Genomic DNA, 24,061 nt, shown 5'->3' with positions numbered 1-24,061 from the left:
AGAATAAAAAGCAAATGCATGCAATGATTTCCAGAAGACTGGCTAAATTATCTCTACACTACTTGAAATACAAGCCTAGGAAAATGATTAACTTTAATTCATGAGTACTCTATTCCAGTTAAGAAATCTACAATGTAAGTGTCAAATGACTTTCAGAAATTTCTGAAAATACTTCTTTGAACTGGTATTGTTTTTTTGATAAAAGTAAATGTCAGTAAGTGCTTGCTTGTGTGAAAAATTGGTATTCCTTGTGTTAGACCTTGCTTTCTGGGGCAGTGTGTGTGTGTGTGTGTGTGTGTGTGTGTGTGTGTGTGTGTGTGTGTGTGTGTGTATAAAATATCACTGAGTTTTGCATACAAAATGTTGTATTTAGAAAATCGTAACCTCATTACTTTTGTGCAAACTTCATGCATGGTGCAATTTTAAAGTCCCTTGCTGGATTGCCCATTTCAAATGTTTTCTAATGTGTAAATTGGTAATGATTACCAGCCCGGATTTAGAGGTGGCAGAATTCCTTTTTGTCAACTCAGAAAGTTAAGAAACGTCTATCATTTTATTCCCAGGGTTTAGTGCCCCCTAGAGGTCAGATCACAGAATGTTGTTGAAGTTTCTTAAATATCAGTAAATTTGGTATATCCATTATAGTAACAGTATAGTTGTGTATGTAAACCTACCATAACAGTAGATGTTCAAATGGACTACTGCAGTAACCTTAGGTATATGAGTTATATCCTGCCCCTTCCAAGGATACAACAGCCAGCCAGCTTCCAAAGCTTCAGAGCACCTTCAATGCACCCAGACTGTCAGGTAGCCTGAGCTGAGCTGACTAAAAGACAAGTTTGGGTGCCAAGCCCTTCAGAGATTTCCTGCCAACAGAGCAAGGGAGGTTGAGCCCTGAAGGGACAATAGTAGGAACAGCAAAAAATAAATGTCCACACCCTGACATTAAAAAGTGGGAGTGGCTACTGCAGCAGTGATCATTCGAACATCTGCTGTAATGTTAAGTTTCCTTACACAACGGTGCTGTGTTTTTCCTATAGGCCAAAGCTGCAGTAGCCTTAGCTGTATGGACAGATTACCTTAGCTTACTGCATTTAGGAGGTGAAAAGAAAAGAGTCTGGGAACCCCTGGAGAATGGTCGTAGCAAAACCTGACCTGGACCTAGAGAGTCAAAGTATTTACAGAGGACAAAGATGAAGCTTCTAGAATACTTCTAGAATCTAACCCTTTCCAAAAAGTCATAGATGAAGCCAAGGCCCTAGTTGAGTGGGCCTTAACTCTACTTGGAGTAGTTTTGTTATGGTGAATATATCAAAAAAGTTAATAGTCTTATACAACAATTTGGAAATAATCTGTTTTGACACAGGTTGTCCCTTCTTACCTTAACATGAAAATAATAGTTGATCTGAAGATTTGAAAGATTTGGTTCTGTCATAATAGTACCAGAGTTGTCTGTGGGTATCCACAGTATAGAGTTTCCTATCTCTTTCCTTTTGAGGTTCAGGAAAGAAAATGGGGAGATGTTTAGTTTAGCTTAAAGTAAATTCCGATTCCACCTTAGGCATAAAGGAAGGATTCTTCTCAGAGAGACCATGTCCTCGTGGAAAATGAAATATGGTTAACTTACCATAAGAGGTTGCAACTCATATTCTCCTCTTGTAGAGGTGAGAGCAGTCATTAAAACTTATTTCCATGTTAAGAATCTCAAGTCTAGAAATCCAGGTTAGCTGGTTCAAATGGGGCAAGTGTTGGCTTCTCCAGGACAATTAAGATCCTAGGGAGGGGCCACCAGTTTACTTCAGGGTCTGTTGTACAAGACCCCTTTCAAAACATTTTGACATGAGACTGAATTGAAGGAGGATCATCCATGGGCAGACATGCTGAAATGACCAATAAATTAACCTTGACAGAGGAGTAAGAAGGGGCATAGGATGTTAACTCACATAAATATTGCAAAACTGGAGAACAAGCCCTGAATGGATGTTAATGTTGTTGGCACTAACTAGAAAACCTTTCCATTTGCTATTATATGATTTTCTAGTAGCAGGCATTCTTGCCTCCATTAATATCTGCTTCATGTCCTCAGTAAACTGATGCCTAAAAGGAATTAAGACCCTGTCGTTTAGGCAGTCAGTTGAAGTTGATTGATGTCAGGATGTATTAAATCCTCCATTTCTTGTGTGAGTAAATCCAGTCTGTGAGGAAACATGGTAATTGCCCCTGGTCACTTTAAAAAAAAAAGGGAGAACCATGGTTACCTTGGCCAGAAGAATCTTCAGAAGTATCCTGGATATTAGTGGGAAGGGTGAAAAGTCATGCATTTGTGTCCAAGGAAAAGTACATCTGTCTTCCAGGCCTTCATGCATGGAGTCCTGGAGCAGACTCTTCCCAGTTGATTGTTCAGAGAGGAAGCAAAGATGTCTACTTGAAAACTCCCCACAGATTAATTAAATCTTTGAAGAGGGTCTGACTTGGTCTTGTCAGCTTCTCTACCACACAGTTTTGCTCTGACAGAATGTAGAATGCCTGTAGAGTGGGAAATTTGCTGTGAAGCTATATCCAAAGTTAACATGACTAGTTTGCACAGTGGGTATGAATTGTTTCCCCCCTACTTTATTGATGTAATGCATGACTGTGATATTGTCTGTAACAACTTGAAGAGATCCTGGGGACCAAAGATGATTCAGATATTTGAGTGCCTTTATCAGGGCGGGAGTCTGTTTGATGTTTATGGACTTCCATCTGTCTTTGGTGTCCAACATACCCTACAGTTTTATCCTTTTGGAAACTGCTCCCCAAGCAAAGTCCGAGCCATCTGTGGTGACTGTCTTGGAAAAGGAAGGAAGAAGGGAGACCTGAATTTAAGGATCTGTTGTCTCCACCAAATAATTTCTGTTCTGACAAACCCCAGCACTGAGATGTGAACAGACAAAGAGTGTTGGTGCTGGGTCCAACGAGACTTCAGAGAGTCTTTCCAGGAGCCTTTCCAGTAATATCATGTGAATCATAAAAGCCATGAGACCAAAAATCCTGAGGTATTCCCTCACAGTGATCAAAGTTTGCATGGAAAACCTTCAAGATAGCTCTAGATATAGATCTGTTTTTTTTTTTCCCATTTTCTCACCAGTTCCAACATTGGTTCAAACATACACAAAGGCCCCAAAATATGCTGCTGTTTAGTGACTCCATTATCACTGAAGTGGAAGATGACCTGCTGGCAGGAGTTTTATGCACAGACTTTACAAAAGTCATAGCTTCTTTGTTAATTCTATTTTACTTTTCTGGCTTTGGCACTACTACAGTTACCTGGATCCAAAGGTGCCTGTCTAACAGATTATTCACAGTTAGACTTTGCTGCAAACTTTTATTGTCTGTCCGTCTATACTTCAGCGTCCCACAAGACCCCTTTATAGGTCCTTTGTCAAGTACTACACATGCACCCCTGCACAAAACATATATAATCAACTCCAAAACTGTAAAAACTGTATTATCTTGGCATAAGTTCCACTTGAGGCACGTAGTTGTGCAGGTATCCTTTCTTCAATCTCAGCATAGCCTGCAGTCGCCTTTCACACGTTCGAGTGGTAAACACTCGTCATTTCCCTACCTGCTTACATTCATTGTGATCATTCCATCTCACAGCCAGGTGGGTGCACGCACACTCAATATGCTAACCCTGGATTTTGTAGACTGCAAGTTCCTGATCAAACAAGCTAAATGCTAAGATGCATTCACCAGTAGAAACAGACCAAACACACCACAAGCACCCAGTCACACACTGTACATGCAGAAAATCTCACACACAACCCACATATACTGCAAGCACCAGAATACACGCATCAAAAACCCACACATGCTTTATCACATACACAGCATGCTTTTAACCACTCAGTTTTCAACACACACTTACTACACTACCTCCACTGTCCTCAAACATTCATTTCAAAAATGTTAAAAATGCTCACCAACGCACAAACCTGGCATCTGCTGTATACATGTATGTGTGTATGTATATGTGTGTGTGTGTGTGTATCTAAATAAATATATATATATATATATATATATATATATATATATATATATATATATATATATATATATGAAAATCACATACAGAATTCACCTCACCTCACTCGTATTCAAGTACCTCACAACAGCTTCATAAACTGACCAATGCCTACTACCCACACACAACCACAGAGTCTCTCTTACATGGGCACAAGAAGTCATTGTATAAGACTGATCTTCCAACCTACCTCTTTTGCTTGCTCCCAGTGAATTTGTATACTCAGCCTTTACATATATCTAACGAAAGTGACCTTTTGATCAGTGGGACCCAGAAAAGCCAGCACTCAACTATCAGGGCTGTGATTGATGGTACCTCTGGTACCATCATTGACTGGATCCTAACGACTCACCCAAACCTCATCTCCAAAGCTGGAACATTACCTGATTCTCTCAGCGATCACCTACCAGCCTTTGCCGACCATCTCCCATCTCCACTGCATAAGCTACACCACTACATCCAAACCCGCAACCTCTCCTCTATCAACCCTCTGTCTTTCTCCAACTGCTTAAAGCATACTGACTGGTCCCCCGCTAAAAACCCTTCCTCTAGATGATGCCGTTTCCTACTTTAACCACTCATTCCTAACCCTTCTCAATCAGCAAGCCACCCTCGAACCAAATGCATCAAAACCAATCCCTGCCCATGGTTATCAAAAGATACTAAACTAGCCTTGCACCAAAGGGACAAAAAATGGAAACAATATCAAAAACATAAAAACCCTAACACCCTCCTAGAGTATAAGCAACTATGAAACTCCGCAAAGCCCACTACTCCAAACTCCAGTCCTTGCACTCAACAAATGCCAACAAATTCTGGGACTCCATCTCATCCATGCTGCGTCCTGGCAACAAAAAAAACCCTGCCCAGACTCCAACCTCTCCAGCCTTGAAGCAGCCAGCCAGTTCAACTCATTCTTCATAGACTGCATAAATAAACTATCAGCCTCCTTTCCACCCCCTCCTCCACCACCACCACCCCAACCATCAACTTTCTTCCACATCCTTCTGCCTCAAGCCCATCCCCACAAGCACTGTAAACCTACTTCTCAAACTCAAACCCTGTCGCAATGCACCTGACAACCTTCCACCCACCTTCCTCAGTCTGCAGACAGCATTGCCTATCCCATCTCTATTCTTATAAATAGAGCCATACAAGAATCATACTTCCCTTCTATCTGGCGCCATGCTTACATCATCCCCCTCCACAAAGGTGGTAAAAATACTGATATCACCAACTTCAGGCCTGTTGCCATCCTTTCCCCTCTTTCTAAAATACTAGAGAAAACAATACAAGCACAACTCATGGCACACGTAACACTAAACAATCTCCTCTCCCCTACCCAACACGGCTTCCGCCCTGGTCACAGCACCATGACTGCCCTTCTTTCCTGTCTTGAAACCATAAACCTCGAATGCAACTCAGGCAGGTTCATATCCACACTATTCATAGATCTGTCAAAGGCCTTTGACACCATCTCGCACACCCTACTTATATCCCAACTCTCCACCCTACACCTCTCTCCCACCACCATTGCCTGGTTTTCCAGCTACTTGTCCAACCACCAACAAGCTGTCCAATGGAAAACTTCAACCTCCCCCTTCCTTCTCACACCCACAGGTATACCACAAGGTTCTGTTCTTGGCCCTCTTCTTTTCAACCTATTCATTAACAACTTTCACCAATCCATCCCAGACTCTTCTGTCATCCAGTATGCAGATGACTCAACAATCATCTGCTCGGCCTTCTCCACCTCCGAGCTCCTAGCAAAAACCCAACTAGCCTTCTCCAAAACAGAAACCTGGATGCAGTCTAACCATTTGGCACTAAATGCAAGTAAAACCACACTAATGTTTTTTCCCCTACCAAAAACTCCATTGACAAATCCATATTCACCATACAGAGCCAAAAAAATACCCTCCTTGAAATCGTTCCCAACACCAAGCTTCTTGGCATCATTATTAATGAAGAACTAAAATTTGACACCCACATCTGCTCCGCAATCAAGAAAACCCACCAAAAGTTAGGTCTCCTCTATAGGCACAACCGCTTCCTAAGCCCCTCTACCCATCAAACTTTTGCATCCACGTACCTACTCCCCTCCCTTATGTATGGTGCCCCTCTTTTCACCAGTCTCCATCTTGGCCTTCGGTCCAAACTTGAATTCTGCTACCACAAGATCTCCAAATTTGCAACCAGTTCAAAACACTTATCCCACCACTGCCACTCCCTCCTCACCCTGAACTGGCTTGAACTACCCAACTCCCTCAGTTACCTACAACTCACCATTGCCTACAAGCTCATCTTTAAACCTGCCAACTGCCCAGTTCTCACTATTTCCTTAAAACCTTACATTCCCAACCGCTCACTCAGATCCAAAAAACAAAATCTCCTTCAGGTCCACAAACCTGCATGACCTCCTGGCCATCTACTGCTGTCCCACTTCTTAGCTAAACAGTGGAACTCTCTCCCCACACACCTACGAAACCTACTTAACCATACAAATTTCAAATCTCAGCTACTCTCTCATCTTTCTTCCAAATGGGAATGCCCTTGCCATGCTCCAACTTAACCCCCCCATTCCACCTTGCACTGACTCACCCTCTACTATTACTTCATCCCACCCAAAACAATCCCTCCCCTACCAAAAACTAATTTTCTCTCTAATATCTATTGTACTATACTCTCCAATCTCAAATATACTATTACCCTCTCCTTGCATAATATTTTCCTAACCTACTAATAGCTAGTAGCTATATATTTTGAAATGTTAAACCTACAACTGAGTTTATCACAAAAATGTTAACTTTATGTAAATGTTGACATTTCTGTATTGAATTATGTCTTTCATTTTTTAACATTGTGGCAAGCCAATTGCAAATTTCATGGAGCTTCTCTGTTAATGTTTAATTAGCTGTATGAACTATATCCTTTTGTAACATGTGAAATGCAACTTGCAATTATTGTGGAGCTTCTCTCCCTGGGCCTCCACTGAAAATGGGGTGTGCGTGACCCAGTGGACTTCCCCAGTCATCAAACTTTAAATAAAATAAATTGAAGTTGACATCCAAAGTATGCTACAAATGCTTCTATATCGTGGTCTTGCTATGCTTGTCTGTCTCTGCAAAGCACATGAAGGATTGCTAGTTCACATCTAATTATTTATGCAAATTGATCATGCTCTTTCCCAAATTTCAGTACACTTGTAGCCCTTAACTCTTTTGTGTTACATGGTGTCCCATAAAAGAGTTCGCTGATCTCCTACCCCTCATCTTGTATTTAAAACTATTAGATTTGACATCTCCCCTAAATTCTTCACACGGCTTTGCCCTAAAGTTAATGCCTTACTTTGTCAGGTTTCATTCCACTGTTATCCATCTACCCTGAATAACCAATGACTTTTTAGTTACTTCTGACCACATGTGCTCTGTGCTTTGTCCAAAAGTCCTGCGTGGTCTTAGGTTCTTTGGTGTTTGCTAGGCTAATGACCACAATGGCCTTTTTTAAGCTTAGACATTCATTCCAAATCTCTGACAAGTTCTGGTACCCTTGATAAGTGTTAGGGGTTTGGGAGATGAAACATTTACAAGCAGGGGCCTGGGAAATAAACCATTTACAGGCTGCCTGTGTCCATTAGAGACATTGGTGCCAAACCAAGGATGAATTTCCTGTTCCCCATCCAGTTGCCCAAGTTACACTTGAATTGGGTTATAGGGAAGAGCTTTGCTTCACATGGATAGGGATCCTATTCCAGAGAAGTAGTCGTCTCTGGGATACAAACCTGTCTCTCCAACAGGTCCTATTTATGTCACAGGCAAGGTGCAAGTCTTTAGAAATGGTAATTTGGTGCTGTTTGTTTTGTGGGTATGCAAGAGGTCCAGCAGGGTGGGGTCTGACAATGCCTTATATGCCAAGCATAGATCCCCCCTCAAAAGTCTGTAGGAGACAAGAATATGGGGATAGGGCCTTGAGGTGGTTTGCAAAGGACATGTTACGTACACCCTGTATTCCTTTAAGTGAGGAACCCCTGTGGATGTTCCAGTTGTTGGATATGCCTGGTTAAGTACATACCAAAGGGGACATTGTAATCAATGATAGGTCTGATGAATGCCGAATACAGTGGAGCAATGACTTCCTTGGACCTAAATGCCTTAACTTTGTTTATATATTCCACGACATAGAATGTTTTCCTCACTACTGTAAACATGTGATGGTCAAAGGATACATTATTGTCTGTGTGTCCCAAAGTCTCTGACTACCGAGTCATCTTGTTTTCAATATGATAGTTACGGGGGTGGATGTCTTCCTGAAGTATACTCTTATGCATTTCTTGGCATTTAGTTTTTGTCCATGGGTCTGACACCAGTTATACGTCTGTGTCAGCCCTTCCTAGAGAACATTTGTGTCGGTGGGGGATTCTGTGACTGCTCATAATTTGCAGTCATTGCAAACTTAGTCAGCCAGAGGCCATTGACATTGGCCTTGACTTCAGAAAAGTAAGTGTCATAAAGGAGCGACCCCGAGGACCAATCCCTAAGGGACTCAACATGTGACTGGCCTCTTTATAGAGGTGGACTCCCTAATTCTAACTTCTGTGAGTCAACTGGCTATCCACTGGGTGACATAAAGGTGTAAATAACCAAATAAAAACAGTTCCCAAAGCAGACTAAGAACACAAAAAGAATTACAATGTAGTTAAGTGCTTTCATCCAACATTATGCAAGGACTTCATCAGAACATAGCACTCCCCAGTTAATTAATTTAAATAACATTTACTAAGTAATGACATCATTCCTAATTAACACATCTTAAAATCACAGTGCATGTAAAATACATGAATAATATAATAATAAAAAATTACAATCTTAAAATCTATTTATGAAATTTTAAATATCTTTGTCTTTCAGCTTTTCCCAGTTAGGGGTCACCACAGCAGAACTCCGGTCTGCTAATGATTAGCAGTGGATTTTTTACAGTGCCGAGTTGCCAGCCCGACGCCCAACCTTAAAAGAAGGCGCAGCTACCTGCATGTCTTTATATGTCACTCTACCACAGGGAGGACATGCAGACACCACACAGAAGGCGTTCCAGCCGAGAATTGAATGGGAGAACCTCTTGCTATGAGGTGACAACGCTAACCACTGCACCACCGTGGCCTACTATTTATGAAATTTAATTCTTTTTTTTAATTTATGAAATTTAAATTTTTTTTTTTAAATTTCAATTGCTGTAACCTCAGTGCACTAACAATGGAAACAGTCTCATTTAACCCTGGATGTTTATCGGCACATATTGCCAGCTGCTATTTTAACTCTAAAACCTCCAGTTTGTTTCCATGGTCCATCTCTAACATCAACATAAATACCATCCAATACCCAGAATTTAAAATAGTGGCCAGAACATGCCTGCACATATTTACCTAATGCACTTTTATTATTGTTCTTCCAAGTAATGTTATATGAATGTTCAAAAATATGTTCCTGTAACATTCTTTCTGTTTTACCATTATATTATGCAGGGCATATTTGGCATACTGTAAACCACCCCTGTTGAAGTACAATTATAATATGTTTTCTGATTACAAAATCCAGCAAGAAAAGCACTGGAGAAGCTGAGCAAGTTCTTTTTTAGCATAGTTAAAATTTAATGTTCGCTATTCGTCTCAAAGGCTTCATCAGAAATGATGAAGTACATTTCCAAATCACTTTTAAACCATTCAAAAACATTTTGTGTTTTTTTTGTACTGTGGACACCTGGGCCTGCTTGTGTGCTGCTTTTCTCCTTTTATAAGTTTTCTGATTACTCCACTCTTTATTTATCATGATCAGGTTACCCTCCAGAATTTGTTTGCATTGAGCACACATACCACACTTGAAAGTGCCCTTTTTATCTCCCTGGTATAACCCACAGAGGAGGTTCGTGGAAACTTAAACTGGAGGTTTTACAGTTAAAGTGCAGCCGATAGTGTGTGCTGATAAACATCCAAGGTTAAATGAAACTGTTTCCATTGATAGTGTGCTGAGGTTAAAGCAATTAAAATTTAAAAATTAAAAAAATATACTTTTTAAAAATTCATAAATATTTTAAGATTATTGCAATTTTTATGTATTCATATATTTTACATCCACTGTAATTTTATATGCACTGAGGTTTTGAGATGTTAATTAGGAATGATGTCATCACTTAAATGTTGTTTAAATTAATTAATTGGAGAGTGCTATGTTCTGATGAAGTCCTTGCATGATGTTGGACAAAAGCGATTAACTATTGCACAATCCTTTAAAAAATATTTTCTTAGTCCATTTGGGGAACTTTTTTTATTTAGTGTTTTTAGTGCTTGTATAGTTCCTTGCTCATTTTTCTTTTAACATAAAGGTTTATACCTGACTTCTTGAGTTTGCCAATAATGCACGAGTGGGGTATTGTATCAAATCCCTTGGTCAGGTCAAGGTAGGCAGTGTGAACCATTTTGCCCTCATCCTTCTCAAAGAAGTCCAGCAGGTTGAGTAGCCATGACCTGTTCTTGATGAGACTAAACTGGGGTGGGTCCAGTGTCTGGAGGTTTCCTATGTCACTATTGATCATTTCCATGATAATTCTTTCCATGTTTGCATTTGAGACTAGTGAGACTTGATGCACCCACCTTTGTGCAGGGGGATGACTGTTGCTGTACTCCATTCATGTGGTAGGAAGCCTGTTTGGAGGCTATGGTTAAATAATTCCAGAGGGTACGATAGGTCATGTTTCATGCTATTTAGAAGGCATTCTGAGATTTTGTCTGTGCCCACTGATGCAGTGTTCTTGGGCTTAGAGAGTGCTTTAAGGACCTGTTCCCTAGTTATAGCAGGGGAGTTATATTTGATGATTTTTCCTGAGGGAAGGTTGAGTGGGAGAGAGGGGTAAAGTTGGAGCTAACTTTTTCAGCAAAGTAGATTTTGTTGTATGTTCTGGTTTAGTGCAGGTGGTTGCATTAGCAATGAGTTCTGCACACAGTTGTGGATTGACTTTGAGGTTGCAGACAGCTAAAGAATGCCTTGTAGTAGTTATCCTTGCCCTGAGAGGCCAAATTTACCACAAATTTGACTTACTTAGACTTTATTTGTCCTCTGAGTTTGTTTAGTTTGGCAAGAGTGCTTTTATTCTGCTGGGTGCCGCACTTCCTAATTTTTGCAGTGATTTTCTTTCTTCTGTAATACAGCCTATTGCTGCTGAGACTCCACCAGGATGGCTTGTTTTTTGAGTAAGCTATGTACTTCCTGGTGGGTACAGCTGCCTCAATGCAGTTATTAGCATGCTTGTATAGGTTTTCTGTGAACAGTTCCATATGGGCAACAGTGTTCTTGGTGTTTAAGGGGGTCTTGAAATTTTGCCAGGTTATCTCTTAATAGCTGGAAGGTAGACTTAGGGTTAGCTGGGGTTCCAGGTTTTATTTTTACTTCAAAGGAGACCATTTTGTGGTGTGACCTTGCTAGAGAAGACATTACACTAAGGGGTGTGCAGCACTCTCCCATATTAGTGAGGACCAGATCCAGTATGTTTGCACCCCTGGTTGGTGTATTGACAATCTTGTCCAAGCAGTTTGTGTTTACAAAATCCAGAAATATCAGTGCATGTATGTTTGTTGTGTATCTGATTCCAGATATTAGTGGGGTAAATAAAGTTACCCATGAATATGGTATTGGGTTGGATGGTGAGTGCTTCTAATAAATTTAAATATACGTTATGGGTTCCTTGGGTCATAGAGGGGGGACTTGTAGCTTGCAAGAAAGTTGTATGGAATTTTGCCTATGGTGATTTGAATGTAGAGAACCTCAAGCACATTGTCTTGTTTGACTAGCCTTGTGGTGTATTTATTTTTGATATAAATCGAAATGCTTCTGCCTTTAGTATTTGTCTGTATAGTAGCTGGTTGAAATGTGTGAAAGGCATTATAGCTTTGCACTGCTGGTGTGTTCTCTGCGACTTTAAACCATATCTCAGTGACTGCATGGCATTGTCTAGGTTGAAGAGAGCTTGTTAGGGAGTGGAGTTTTTTTTTTTTTGTTTGTTTAGACTACTAGCATTGAGCAGTAACACCTTTAGATTTTCTTAGTTTTGATGTGCTATGTCGAAAATATTTTCAGTTTGGCATTGCTTAAAAAGGCAGTATGGGGGAGGACAATGTTTTAGCTAATATTCAAAAGCCTAGAAGGGGGAGGTGCAGTTCATCCCTGGGAAAGCAGCATGGCCTGTTGCTGACAAATATTGCATCTTCTCAGAATGATGCCAGAAACTAAGCCAATTTATTAAAGTCAGTCATCTTCTGTTCGTATTGTGGTGTTATCCTTGGAGAAATTAAAATGTTGCTCGGTGCTAGGCTCATACCAGCCTGAGACGCATATTCCAAGAGCTCCATGATGTCTGTCTCTATATAGGCTAGGGAGGTACATCTTAGGTCATTTACACTCAGATAGATTTTGAGTGAATTATAGTGGTACTTGTGGTCTAATGACATGTGTGAGTGCATAATGTGGCGGATCCTGGCCCCTGACAAAGCAATTGACTATGACTTTCTCCTTACTCAACCTGGTGAGAAGGACATCAGTGTGTTTCATAATGGAGTCTCCAATGACCGGACTGTTGGATGGCGTGGTGGCTTGCCTTATGGGCTTAGAATTAGAGGCTCTGTTAAATGTGGCTGTATGTGTTGATGCGGGTGTTTTGAAAGAGTGCATTCGGAGCTGCTTGAGGGTATTTGTTATGTGTAGTTCATCTAGTAGGTCTTTGGGGTTTAGGAAGGTTACATTTAAGTATCTCAGCATATGTTGGTCTGTGTGTGTGCTTTGAGTTGTGTGTGATGGGTGCAGCGTATTTACTACTGACAACTTGATTGACATTAGGCTTTGCCTCCAGTGTAAATGCATCTCACATATCGTATCAGTTTGTTTGAGAATTAGCTGGTTGTCAGTAAGCATGAGACAATTTCTGTATTGACTCAGGATGCCCATACCCACCAAGCTGGTAATGGAGATAGTGGGGAAAGTTCATATCCATGGCAACATACCCTTTTTTATTGATTTAGACAGTTGGAGTGAGAATATGTAGTAATGTCAGGACTGTCTGGTTTGCAGTACTGGAGGGGCTGTGCTTGTTACTGCAGACTAGTTGCCCTGTGTTCAGTTGGGCACTGGTGAAATTTCAAGGGTTCTTTTACAGAAAAAAAAGTCATCTTAACGTGTCTATGCCTAAACAGGGCACTACCAAACACTTGAGGGGAAACTGTTAAGTAGACCCTGATGATTTATGTATGAAGTATTTAGGAAGATATTCTGAATTTAGGTTAGACAGCAACAAATCAAGTAGTGCTTACTGAAAAGAATGAAATAGCTTGTCAAGAATGATGAAAAGAGGGGATTCATCTGTTTGGCTACTGCCTGGCTACCGCTAGTGCTGGTCTCACCACTGCTTTGTGCTCCTGTGATACAATGCTCCTTGGCTTCTTTTCTCACCGGAATCAAAATAGTAGCACCAATCCCAAGATGAGAAGCAGGACACGGGGTCTTTGGTGTTCAGCAGTCTTGTCCCAGATAATGCAAGGGTTTGTAGGCTTGTTGTAGACTTTTCCTGGTAGATACTTTAAGTAGCAACCTGACCAGTCAGGAAGGTCAAACACTCCCTACCCAGTCAGAAGCAATCAGGAATCAATGCACTCTGCTCCTTCTCTCAACAGGAGCAAAATATAAACTCAAATGCCAAGTTGGCACCAGTGCAGTCTCCAGTAAATAATGCCTCTGTGCTGCTCCTTTCACCAGGAGCAAAACAGAAGCACTAATCTCCAGATGAGTACTGAGAGGCAGAATGTGGGCTCTCCAGTAATTTGTGGTCTTAGGGTAGATTATGCAGATTTTAAAGGCAACATAGAAATGTCCCAAGAGTTGCATTGTGTGCGCTAAGCAGTTAGATATGAAAGAGGGAGTAACTTAAAATTTAGCTAAGTGGAGACCCACTTCAGCAAGATAGATTGGAAGGGGGTGAGTACCTTGAATTCTGGCACTATGGAATACAGTGGAATGGTCAATAAATTGAAATAGTTGAATGGGAGTGATTTTACAAAATGCCAAGTTTGTGCTTACTCACAGTAGCCAATGAAAGAGGAGAGGGGAAGGAAATATGTCATCAGATTAACACAGGAGCAGGCAACTAGAAAGACAGTTGAGTTTCAGCACCAGGGTGGGAGGGTTAGGGAAAATTTAATTTCTATGTAACTCACAAGAGAGACAGCTGTGGTCTCTTTCCTTGTTTAAATATAGAATTAAAAATAAAATACAAGTAAAACACAGTGTAAAGGAAAGAAATTACAATATACAAACTTGAAGGCAATAAAGCAATACAAAATACAAGAAAGCAAAAAACAAACAAACCTTTTCCTTCACAGCAAGCTGTGACAGATTTTGAGTGAGCTTTTCCAGTAAAGCCTTGAAATGTTTTAATATGAAGTTGTTCAATCTCGTTGTTCATTCTTCACTGATGGGTTCGGAGCTGATCCTGGGCTCCGACACGGCCGACTAGCAAGCTCAAGCCTTTCCAGTAGCTCAAGATCCAACCCCGTATCCCACAATGCACTGCGGATATTACCTCAGATCTAGTTTGCCGCGGCACGGATCTCTTGGTTTCCAGCGTTGCTCGAGACTGTTGTGGGAATTTTCAACTTTCAGCAAGTTTTTTCTATTGCATTTTTATATCTTTTGACTATTATATTTACATAGTATTACCTAGTTTAACAGATTTTTCTGTTTTTCCCCTCTTCCCAGTAAATCTCTAGTGCTTGCCTTTAGCCTGTTGGCCTTGGGCCTTTTCTTACAGCTTGTTAGAGTTGCCCTTTTTGGGCTTTTTGATATTTGGATTACTCTTGTTACTAGTTGCCTTTTTGTGCTGTCTTTATGCATTGCTGTTTGTAGTGAATTAGATTACTCATTTCTGAGTTAAACTATTCTTATATAGTTAAATAGTGTTGTTTTTTTTTTATTTTGTGAATTTTTTTCAGGAAGTTAGTTGCTATGTCTGAAGAAAGGGAAAAGCATCCTAAGTCTGGGTTCAAAAATGCCCAGACTGCGGACAAAAGATGCCCATTACGGATGCCCATGTGCAGTGTGTGTATTGTTTGGGTGAGGTGCACCTGCAGGAGTCATGTAGTATCTGCCACTCCTTTTCTACTCGAGTGCTTGCAGAAAGGAAGAGGAAGTTAGTTGACAGGGGTGTTATTAAACACCCTTTCTCAGAGGCACTGTCTGACCAGGATGGGGCCAGCAGATTGTCCAAATCTTCCTCAGAATCCATGACTAAAAAAGGGAAAAAGTTGGAAAGTGTTGTGACTTTGGATCCACTGGCTTCGGAGCCAGCAGTCTGTTCTTTTTGGACCCAGGACACTGCTTTGGAACCGGTTGCCAAAAAAACTCCCTCTCTACTTCTCCAATCGGCTTCATCTATTCACTCCTCCAGGTCTGTGGTCAGCCTGTCCGATCTGGAAATGGACCGGCTGGTTCAGAAGCTCTTAAAGGCACCAGGCCTAGCTAAACTGCTGTCAGCTTAGACCCAACCATTGGAGCCAAAGACCATTACTCCTGAATTGTCTGCTCCTCCTCCGAGCCATACCGGACCTTCAGATCCAGAGGAGGCCGACCTAATGATTGTGGATCCCTTGGAGCAGACACCTGTTCCAGTGTCATCTGCTCCATCTGCTTGGATGTCCTCGGTGCCAACCGGGGACTCTAGGAGCAGACACTCTCCGGTCGGGTCCAAAGAGGATAGTCGCACAGACTTGGTGCCAACTCTTCCTCTCGGTGCTTCAGCTCAGGTGAGCTCGGCTCCTACATCTGGCTCAAAGCCCACGGTTTCGTTGCGGGAGGGGATCACGGCTCCTCCTGATCTGTCTACTCCTCATTGGAGGCGTGGTGCATTCGAAGCCATGAGGCGAGTGTTGTCTCCTAAGACTTCCTCATTTCCAGGTCTGGCCTCTTCCTCCCCTAAAGTGCCTGTGTCAGTTTCTGTCTCCTCCAGTCATTCCCAAGCGTAGACACCCAGAGCCTCAGGTAGCCCCACAGGGCACTCACTGCTCTTCTGAGACCTCTCCAGAGGCTCCCCCTGAAGAAGTTCCCAGGAAGAGATTATGCAAGAGGAGGCATTTGGACTCCCCACAGGAGTCTCTAACATCAGACACCGATGTGGATGAATCAGAAGGGTCCCCTAGATCCCACTCTGAGGACATCTCCTTTGTGGCGATTCTTGAAATTCTTGGGTAGAGGGGTGATTGGCAGTCCAAGAACCCTACTGAGGACGAGTCGGTCCTCCTGAAGGTGTTCGGGTCTCAACCTTCCACCTCTTGGTTGTCTCCGCCCTATGATGAGCTTATGGATCTGGTCTCATAGGGCGTGGGAGTCACCAGAATCTATGGAACCTGTCCCTAGGAGGCCTAATAAGTATATTTCTGCCCCCATAGATAAGTCCTTTTTATCAAGGGAGTCCCTGTTGATGCCATGGTGGTGGCAGGATCCACTAAAAAGGAAATGTCTGAGACTTCGTCTATCCATCCTCCTAACAGAGAATCCAGGATCATGGATAGATATGGGAAACGCATGTTTAGTTCAGCGACTTTCTCACTCAGATCACTGAACTACTTGACCCATTTTACCAGACTGCAGAAAGATCTCCTTAAGGAGTTGGGAGATGCTCTTCAGGGTGCTGTAGCTACGAGTCTATCTGACAAAGTTGCTACCCAGCTTGCTACCCTTAATTCAATAGCTAACTCATCCATGCATCTCTTATCTTACGCAGCTGATGGTTCGAGTAGAGCTGCAGGTACAGGAATTGCTCTTTGTAGGCATGCCTGGATGCGACTCTCATCCTTCGCGGAACCATTCAAGTCTTCCTTTATGAATAGCCCATTTGACGGCTCATCCTTGTTTGGGCCAAAGGTGAAGGAGACTTTGACCAGGTGTTAACAAGAAGGAAAGACTCTGTCTGCCGTCTGAGTCCATTTTTCCACCCCCACTCGACCCTTTCCTAAAGATCAGAGGGGAGGAAAGATGTGGTTCGGGAAAGCCCAAGGAACCTTTCAAGGCACACGTGGAGAGCCCCCCTGCAGAGGCAGAGGATGGGGTTACAATGGAAGACTCGCCCTCACGGCAGAGGAGGTCCGCAACACCAGGGTGACAGAGATCACTTCTCTGGTCAGTCCTACCAGCGCTCCTGAAAGGAGGCCCGGCTGTCCTACTCTGGAGACAGCCAGGGGTCGCTTGGCATTGCACCTAGAAGCCTGGCTAGCTATAACAAATGACAATTGGGTACAAAGTATCATTTCTAGAGGGTATTTCATACTGTTCACCCAGCCCCTTCCTGTCAAAAAAATCCTGGATGTTCCACCCAGTCACAGGGAACAAGCAACAATAGAGGTACGTAGATTGCTAGGAAAGAGAGTCATCCAGCCAGTCCCGGCAGACCAAACAGGATTCAGAACTTACTCTAGATTCTTTTTGGTGCCAAAGAAAACAGGGGACTGGAGACCCATTTTGGATCTCAGCAGACTCAACCAATTTGTGAGGAAAGAGAAGTTCCGAATGGTCATGCTACAGTCCATACTTCCCTTTTTAGGGAAAGACAATTGGATGTGCTCAATCGATCTGAAAGATGCGTACTTCCACATAGAGATGGCCAGACCATCCAGGGATCACCTGCATTTCTGGCTGGGAGCCGATCATTATCAATTCCGAGCTCTGCCCTTTGGTCTTACTACAGCCCCCAGAGTGTTCACCAAGTGCATAGCAGTAGTCACGGCTCACCTGAGGCGTCTAGGATTCCAGGTGTTTCCGTACTTGGACGATTGGCTCCTTACCTCCACCACCAGGCATCAACTTCTTCAAGCGAGAGTGGCTACTCTGACACTCTGCAATCGGCTAGGCATTACAGTCAACTTCGAAAAGTTTGCCTTGTTGCCATCGCAGCATATCGTTTTTATAGGGACAGAATTAGACATGTCAACCACCACTGTTCGTCTTCCACCAGAAAGAGTTTGTATTCTTCGCCAACACATCACGTCCTTGGTATTGAAAGTACTAGGATTGATGGCCGCAGCAATCTTGGCAATCCCATTAGCAAGGATGCATATGAGGATTCTTCAATGGCTCCTATTCACGCAGTGGTCTTACCAAGAACTTCCAATGAATCACGCAATCCTGATAATGAATTCTTGCAAGAAGGATCTTCAGTGGTGGTCGACGTCTCTTCATGTCACAATAGGATGTCCCTTCATGCTACCCCCTCCAGTTACCACTGTGACCACGGACGCTTCCCTGATAGGGTGGGGGGGGGGGCATTTTCAGGGAAAGACTGCCCAAGGCACATGGACAGATCAAGAATCACATCTGCATATCAATGTCCTGGAGATGAGATCAGGACTTCTAGTGTTGCAATACTTTCAGGACTCTCTTCCTCTAGGGACAATTGCAATACAGACAGACAACACGTCAGTGGTCTGGTACCTGAACAAGCCACGTGGGACCAAGTCTTACCCCCTTTGCCGAGAAGTTCTCAGAGTATGGCAGTGTCATCCCAGCGCTTTCTGTTAGCAACGCACATCCCGGGCAAATCCATCATCATAGCAGACAAACTGATCAGGGCAATTTTATTGCCCTATGAATGGTTCCTCAAACAAGAGATTGCCGACAGGATTTTCCGCAAATGGGGCCAGCCTTCCTGCGACCTGTTTGCCAGTCATATCAACAACAAATGCAGAAGCTATTTTGCCCTGATTCCCCCGCCAGGTCAGTCCCCGAGGGATGCTCTTGTCCATGATTGGCCCCCGGGTCTCCTCTACGCATTTCCCCCAATTCCTCTGATACCCAGATTTTTACAGAAAGCAAAGTTGCTGGGATGGACAATCATCCTTGTATATCTCCTCATTGGCCTCAGCAGATTTGGTTTCCGTTTCTTTACCATCACATTCTGGAAGACCCATGGATCCTGGACCCAGTTCCGGACTTATTGACACATCCGTCAGGGGATCTCCATCCTTCATTGCAGACACTGAAGCTAACCGCTTGGCTGCTCCAATTCCTGGCATAGCCAGACTTTATAATCTTTCCCATGATACTAATCAAATTTTGTTGGCTTCTCATAAGCCTTCCGCTAGAAAGTTGTATCGTAGTATGGAAGGGATTTTCCATTTGGGCTTCCTACCATAATATTGACCCTTACCAAGCACCATTGTCTTCTATTTCACAATTCTTGACAGAATTTTCAACAAAGGAGCAGCGGCTGCTATGGTGCGGGTACAACTAGCTGCTATATCTAATTTCCATCTAGGGATTGATGGATTGAATATTATGGCTCACCAGTTGTCTAAAGCTTTCCTAAAAGGTTCCTTTCACATGAGGCCTCCAGTGAAGACTCCTTATTCTCCCTGGAATTTGAATTTTGTTATCTCACATCACTCTTTCCTCCCTTTGAGCCTGCATCATCTTGTGAGCTAAAATTTCTGTTGTGGAAAACTATCTTCCTAGTAGCCATCACTTCAGCCCACAGAGTGTCAGAGCTCCAAGCCCTATCCATCAAGCCTCCTTGTATGATCTTTCATGCTGACAGAGTATCTCTCAGGACAAATGCATCCTTTTTGCCTAAAGTATGTTCAGAGATTAGCATCAATCAAGTCATTGAGTTGCCTGTTTTCTTCCCTAATCACACCAACAAATTGGAATATATGTTGCACAAACTTGATGTTCACAGACAACTTAGATTTTAGACAGAACAAAAGAGATTAGGAAATCAGATCAGCTTTTTGTGTCTCTTTCTGAGGCCAGGAAAAGTAAACCAGTCTGATTGTATCACTTACACCTATTCTTGTCATAACTTGCCCTTGTGTAGTAAGGTGAAGGCTCATTCAACTAGAGCAGTTTCTACCTCTTCAGCCTTTCAAGCCAAATTACCTCTGGACAATATCTGTGCAGCAGCCACATGGACTAAACCTCACACTTTTATAACTCATTACAAAGTGGATAAGTCTTCCAGGGACAGGGCTTCATTTGGTTCTACGGTTCTGAAGAGTGTACTTCCGTGAGCCACCCAAGGTTAGGGTGCTAGGGACACTACCCATCAGTGATGAATGAACAGTGAGATTGAACAACTTCACATAAAGAAGTTATGTACTCACCATAACATTCCATGCGAGTTGTTCCATCTCGCCTTCATTCTCACGTCCTTCCCTCCCTTTTTCCTTCCCCCTCCTGGCTGGCAGTTGGCCTGGAGGCTGTCTTCATCCTGGTTTTTCAATGTGTCTTCATTCCTTGGCAGAATAATTATAGTATCTCTATATGGTACGCAGCAAACAAGATCTGAGGTAATTCCAGCAGTGGATTGTGGGATAAAGGGTTGGGTCTTGAGCTACTGGAAAACTTTGAGCTTGCTAGTTGGCTGTGTCGGAGCCGAGGATCGGCTCCGAACTCATCAGTGAAGAGTGAAGGTGAGATGGAACAACTCACATGGAACGTTATGGTGAGTACATAACTTATTTTTTTACCCCCTTAAACAGAAGGGTTAGTTCCTAGCTTTACCCTCAGTTCACAGGTAATTAACCTTAACTGACCTGTTCTCATTTCTGTGTGACTCACAAGTGACACAGCTGTGGTCATTTTCCTAGTTTTAATATGCAATTAAAAGCAGAATACAAGTAAAACACAGTTGTAAAAAAATATATGACAATGTACAAAGTAAGAAGGCTACAAAGCAATACAAGAAAGCAAAAGCAAACTAACCTTTCCCTCACAGCAAGCTGTGGCAGAGTTGGAGTAAGCTTTTCCAGTAAAGCCTTCTCCCAGACATCAGATGTATCTGAATTTAATTATAAAGATTTTCTTCAAAGAACATCTTAATTCCTTCTCCATCTTCTGTAACCTAAGTCAACTCCACCTTTGAAACTTCCCTCTCAACTTCGTTAATTATAGCTTTCTGTATTACCCTAATCCTTCCCTCATACGCCTTGCAGTTTCTGAAATAATGTACCAGCTTCAATTCATATGCACTTCTGTAGCATAATATTAATTAAAGTTCATTTGCAATTTTTTAATCATTCACACTTGTTCTATTATCACCATTGTATATGTTACTATGTTGTTGCTTGATCTTTGTCTATTACTGTGTATAGTGCCTGCTCTGGTGTATGTAATCTGTGTTACTGCTAGCATTTTAATTAGCAAATGTTTTTGCCAAATTTAGAAAATTTTATTAACTTCACACTATACTTATTTTTACAGCACTACTAACTGTATTTCTTTCATGTCTGTGACTGAAACTGGTCCTTTGTGATCAACCTACATAAATTACAGGGTAAATAAATGCATAAATAAACTAAACTGAAGTCAGAGAAAATTGAACTGACACGTTTACCATTTTTGCATTTCCTTCAGGCTTTTTCTTGCCCGAGAACAACTTGATAATCCGCACAAATCCAAAACATGGAAAATCTTCAAGGAGAACTTCGCAGTTGAACTTTCTTTTGTTGATGCTTAACACAGTTTTAGGCTGGTGTGCATCTGTTCATTTGGTTAAGAAGAATGAACTTTATTGGACAGTCTAAGAATATAAGAACAATTTTTTTTATATTAACTATGTATATACAGGTTCTGACTGTGTGCTGTGTAGTCCTATTTCCATGGCATTTGTAAATAAGGGTAGTCAGGCAGTAAAACTACTGAAAAAAATGTCAATTTCAGTGTAATTTCAGTGTATTAATACAAGGCAGTCAAACACTAACAAATCTGAATTAATTTCAAATGTGTTGGCATTCCTTTTCTACAACACAGTCATGACTAATGCTATTGACATGGGAGTGTTGTAATAAAACGCTTTGCAGTTTTATAACCACACGATGACACGTTGAATCATGCTAGAAAATAGCACTTGTGATCTTAGTATATTGATGAATCTCATTACTGTGTCTTGTTTCCAAAGATAGTTATGAAAAAGTAAATATGTTAAGAAGTAAGTATCTTAGTAACAAAGTAAGGATTTAAATTCCCTTTGTAAAATATATAAAGATTGTTTGTTTTTACTCAGCTGTTTTGATCCTCAGAGTGCAAAGAAACTTAAAGATGTTTTGTATGTTTGCACCGGAAAAAAGTAAGCTTAGTATGAGCAAGCAAACACAAAGATTGTTGACGTCAGTGTATCAGAAAAGTTATCCACATGATTGGGGCAAATACTGTAACATATGTTTCAGTCTTGCATCCCACTTTATCTTTTTATATTTGTTCCCATATGCTACAAGCCATTTTAAATATGGAGTTTACTGTCTTAACTGCCACTCTTAAACTTAGGACCACTCTTTAGTGACAGCTGTTGGTGCTTTTGTAAAATAAAGCATATGGTAGTAAGATTTCACCTTTCTAGATGTATGGTAGACATCCTTTCCTTCACTTCTCTCTGTTTGAAAACTATCCATCCAGGCCATTCTGAATTTATGGATAAACTTCTCTTTAGCCAGAAAATTTGCAGTTTTGCACACTAAACACTATGCCACTTTTCTTTATTTCAAAAGAAGTCAAGATCCAGAAGAGAGCAATCAATGTGTCCAGGTTCTTTGTAGAGTGTGAGTTGATTATCTCTGATCTTGCCCGTCAGTCACCCTTCTCACTGAAATGGTGTTCAGTGCAAACTTCCTTTGGATTCTGTGAATTATTTTGAAAATTCTAAAGACAGGAGTTTGCAAAGTTTCTTAGGAAGAAAGGAAATGCTGACATTCTTAACATCCGTGTTGTATGACAAATGTAAATATCGAGAATAACATAACCAAGGAGAATAGTGCTTCATTCCTTTTGTAGAAATTGAGATCCAGTGACTTCTGATGACAGTAGGCAAAAAGTGCCAAATGTTTAATATCTTATAAGCTCTCAGAATGTGATACCTTAACGTTTTACTTTCCTTAACACCAGATCGACTACTGCCTTGACTCCACTACCATTAAGAAATGTCAGTAAAACATATCAGCAATTTACTCTCTACAAGGAATGGCACAAGATGAAGCCCAATGTTAAGAAATTATTTCCTGCCAATATTTTTGAGAGCAACTTTTTTTTTTTTTTTTTTTTTTTTAATATAGTATGGGTTACATAAGCTTGTACAGGAGAACCCTGTTAAAGGGTACTGAACAAGCTGAGCAAGTAATTTACCAATTCCAGAAAAGGCTAAATGAAAACTCCAGCCAAGCTAGAACTTCCACTGAGTGACCTCCAAACCTCCTGTGACAGAGGCACATGGGATATATGCAAATAACCCTTATGAACATCAGGTTTTTCAGCTATATGGCGATTCTGTCATTTGCATATATCCCATGTGCCTCTTGCCACAGGAGGTTTGGGAGGTCACTCATTGGAAGTTCTAGTTTGGCTGGAGTTTTCATTTCATTTTTTTCTGATTGGTTTTTCAGTGTGAACTTCTAACTCTGTTTTAATTTATTTGGGATATTTTGCAGTCACCCTAATGATAATGGACATCAGCTGGCTATAACAACCCTGTGTTTCTAATGCTTAGTTAAGCCCTCTGCTTATCCTATGCTGACATCATAAGGCCAAAATATGCATATCCATAGCTAGTGGGGTTTTGCTTTATTGTCCTGAAATTGTCTATTAAAATGACTTCAAATATAAAAGTAATGGGCAATCAGAATCACCATATAGCTAAAACACCTGATGTTCATAAGGGTAATTTGCATATATATCATGTGCCTCTGTCACAGGAGGTTTGGGAGGTCACTCATTGGAAGTTCTAGCTTGGCTGGAGTTTTCATTTAGATTTTTCTGATTGTTTTTTCAGTGTGACCTTCTAACTGTTTGTTTTAATTCCAGAAAAGAGGAACCAGGTAGCCAGTACCACCAGAGCCCTGGCTAAGTTCCTATTCTCTTCACAGTGCATGATGTGGAAGACTAGCAAATCTGTTTTTTTCTGTAGTTGTCAGTAAGCACATTTAGTTAA

At 41.5% G+C, this 24,061-nt stretch overlaps 1 protein-coding gene across 1 annotated transcript in view; it reads left to right on the top strand.

Annotated features, from left to right (window-relative positions):
• Positions 1–22,142, top strand: part of LOC122802423 (phosphatidylinositol 3,4,5-trisphosphate 3-phosphatase TPTE2-like) — a 1,666,738-nt gene extending 1,644,596 nt beyond the window's left edge. Inside the window, exon 18 of the mRNA XM_044072043.1 lies at positions 21,499–22,142. Within this exon, the coding sequence (XP_043927978.1) occupies positions 21,499–21,601 (103 nt within the window). The 3' untranslated portion in view covers positions 21,602–22,142. The remainder of the gene's footprint in view (positions 1–21,498) is intronic.
• Positions 22,143–24,061: the final 1,919 nt, after the last annotated feature.

This window comes from Protopterus annectens, chromosome 5.part0 (genome assembly GCF_019279795.1).
Source record: "Protopterus annectens isolate FY-2018-M chromosome 5.part0, PAN1.0, whole genome shotgun sequence".
NCBI classification, from domain to species: Eukaryota; Metazoa; Chordata; order Ceratodontiformes; family Protopteridae; genus Protopterus; species Protopterus annectens.
The sequence above is the reverse complement of the archived record's forward strand: the minus strand, read 5'-3'. Positions and strand labels throughout refer to the sequence as shown.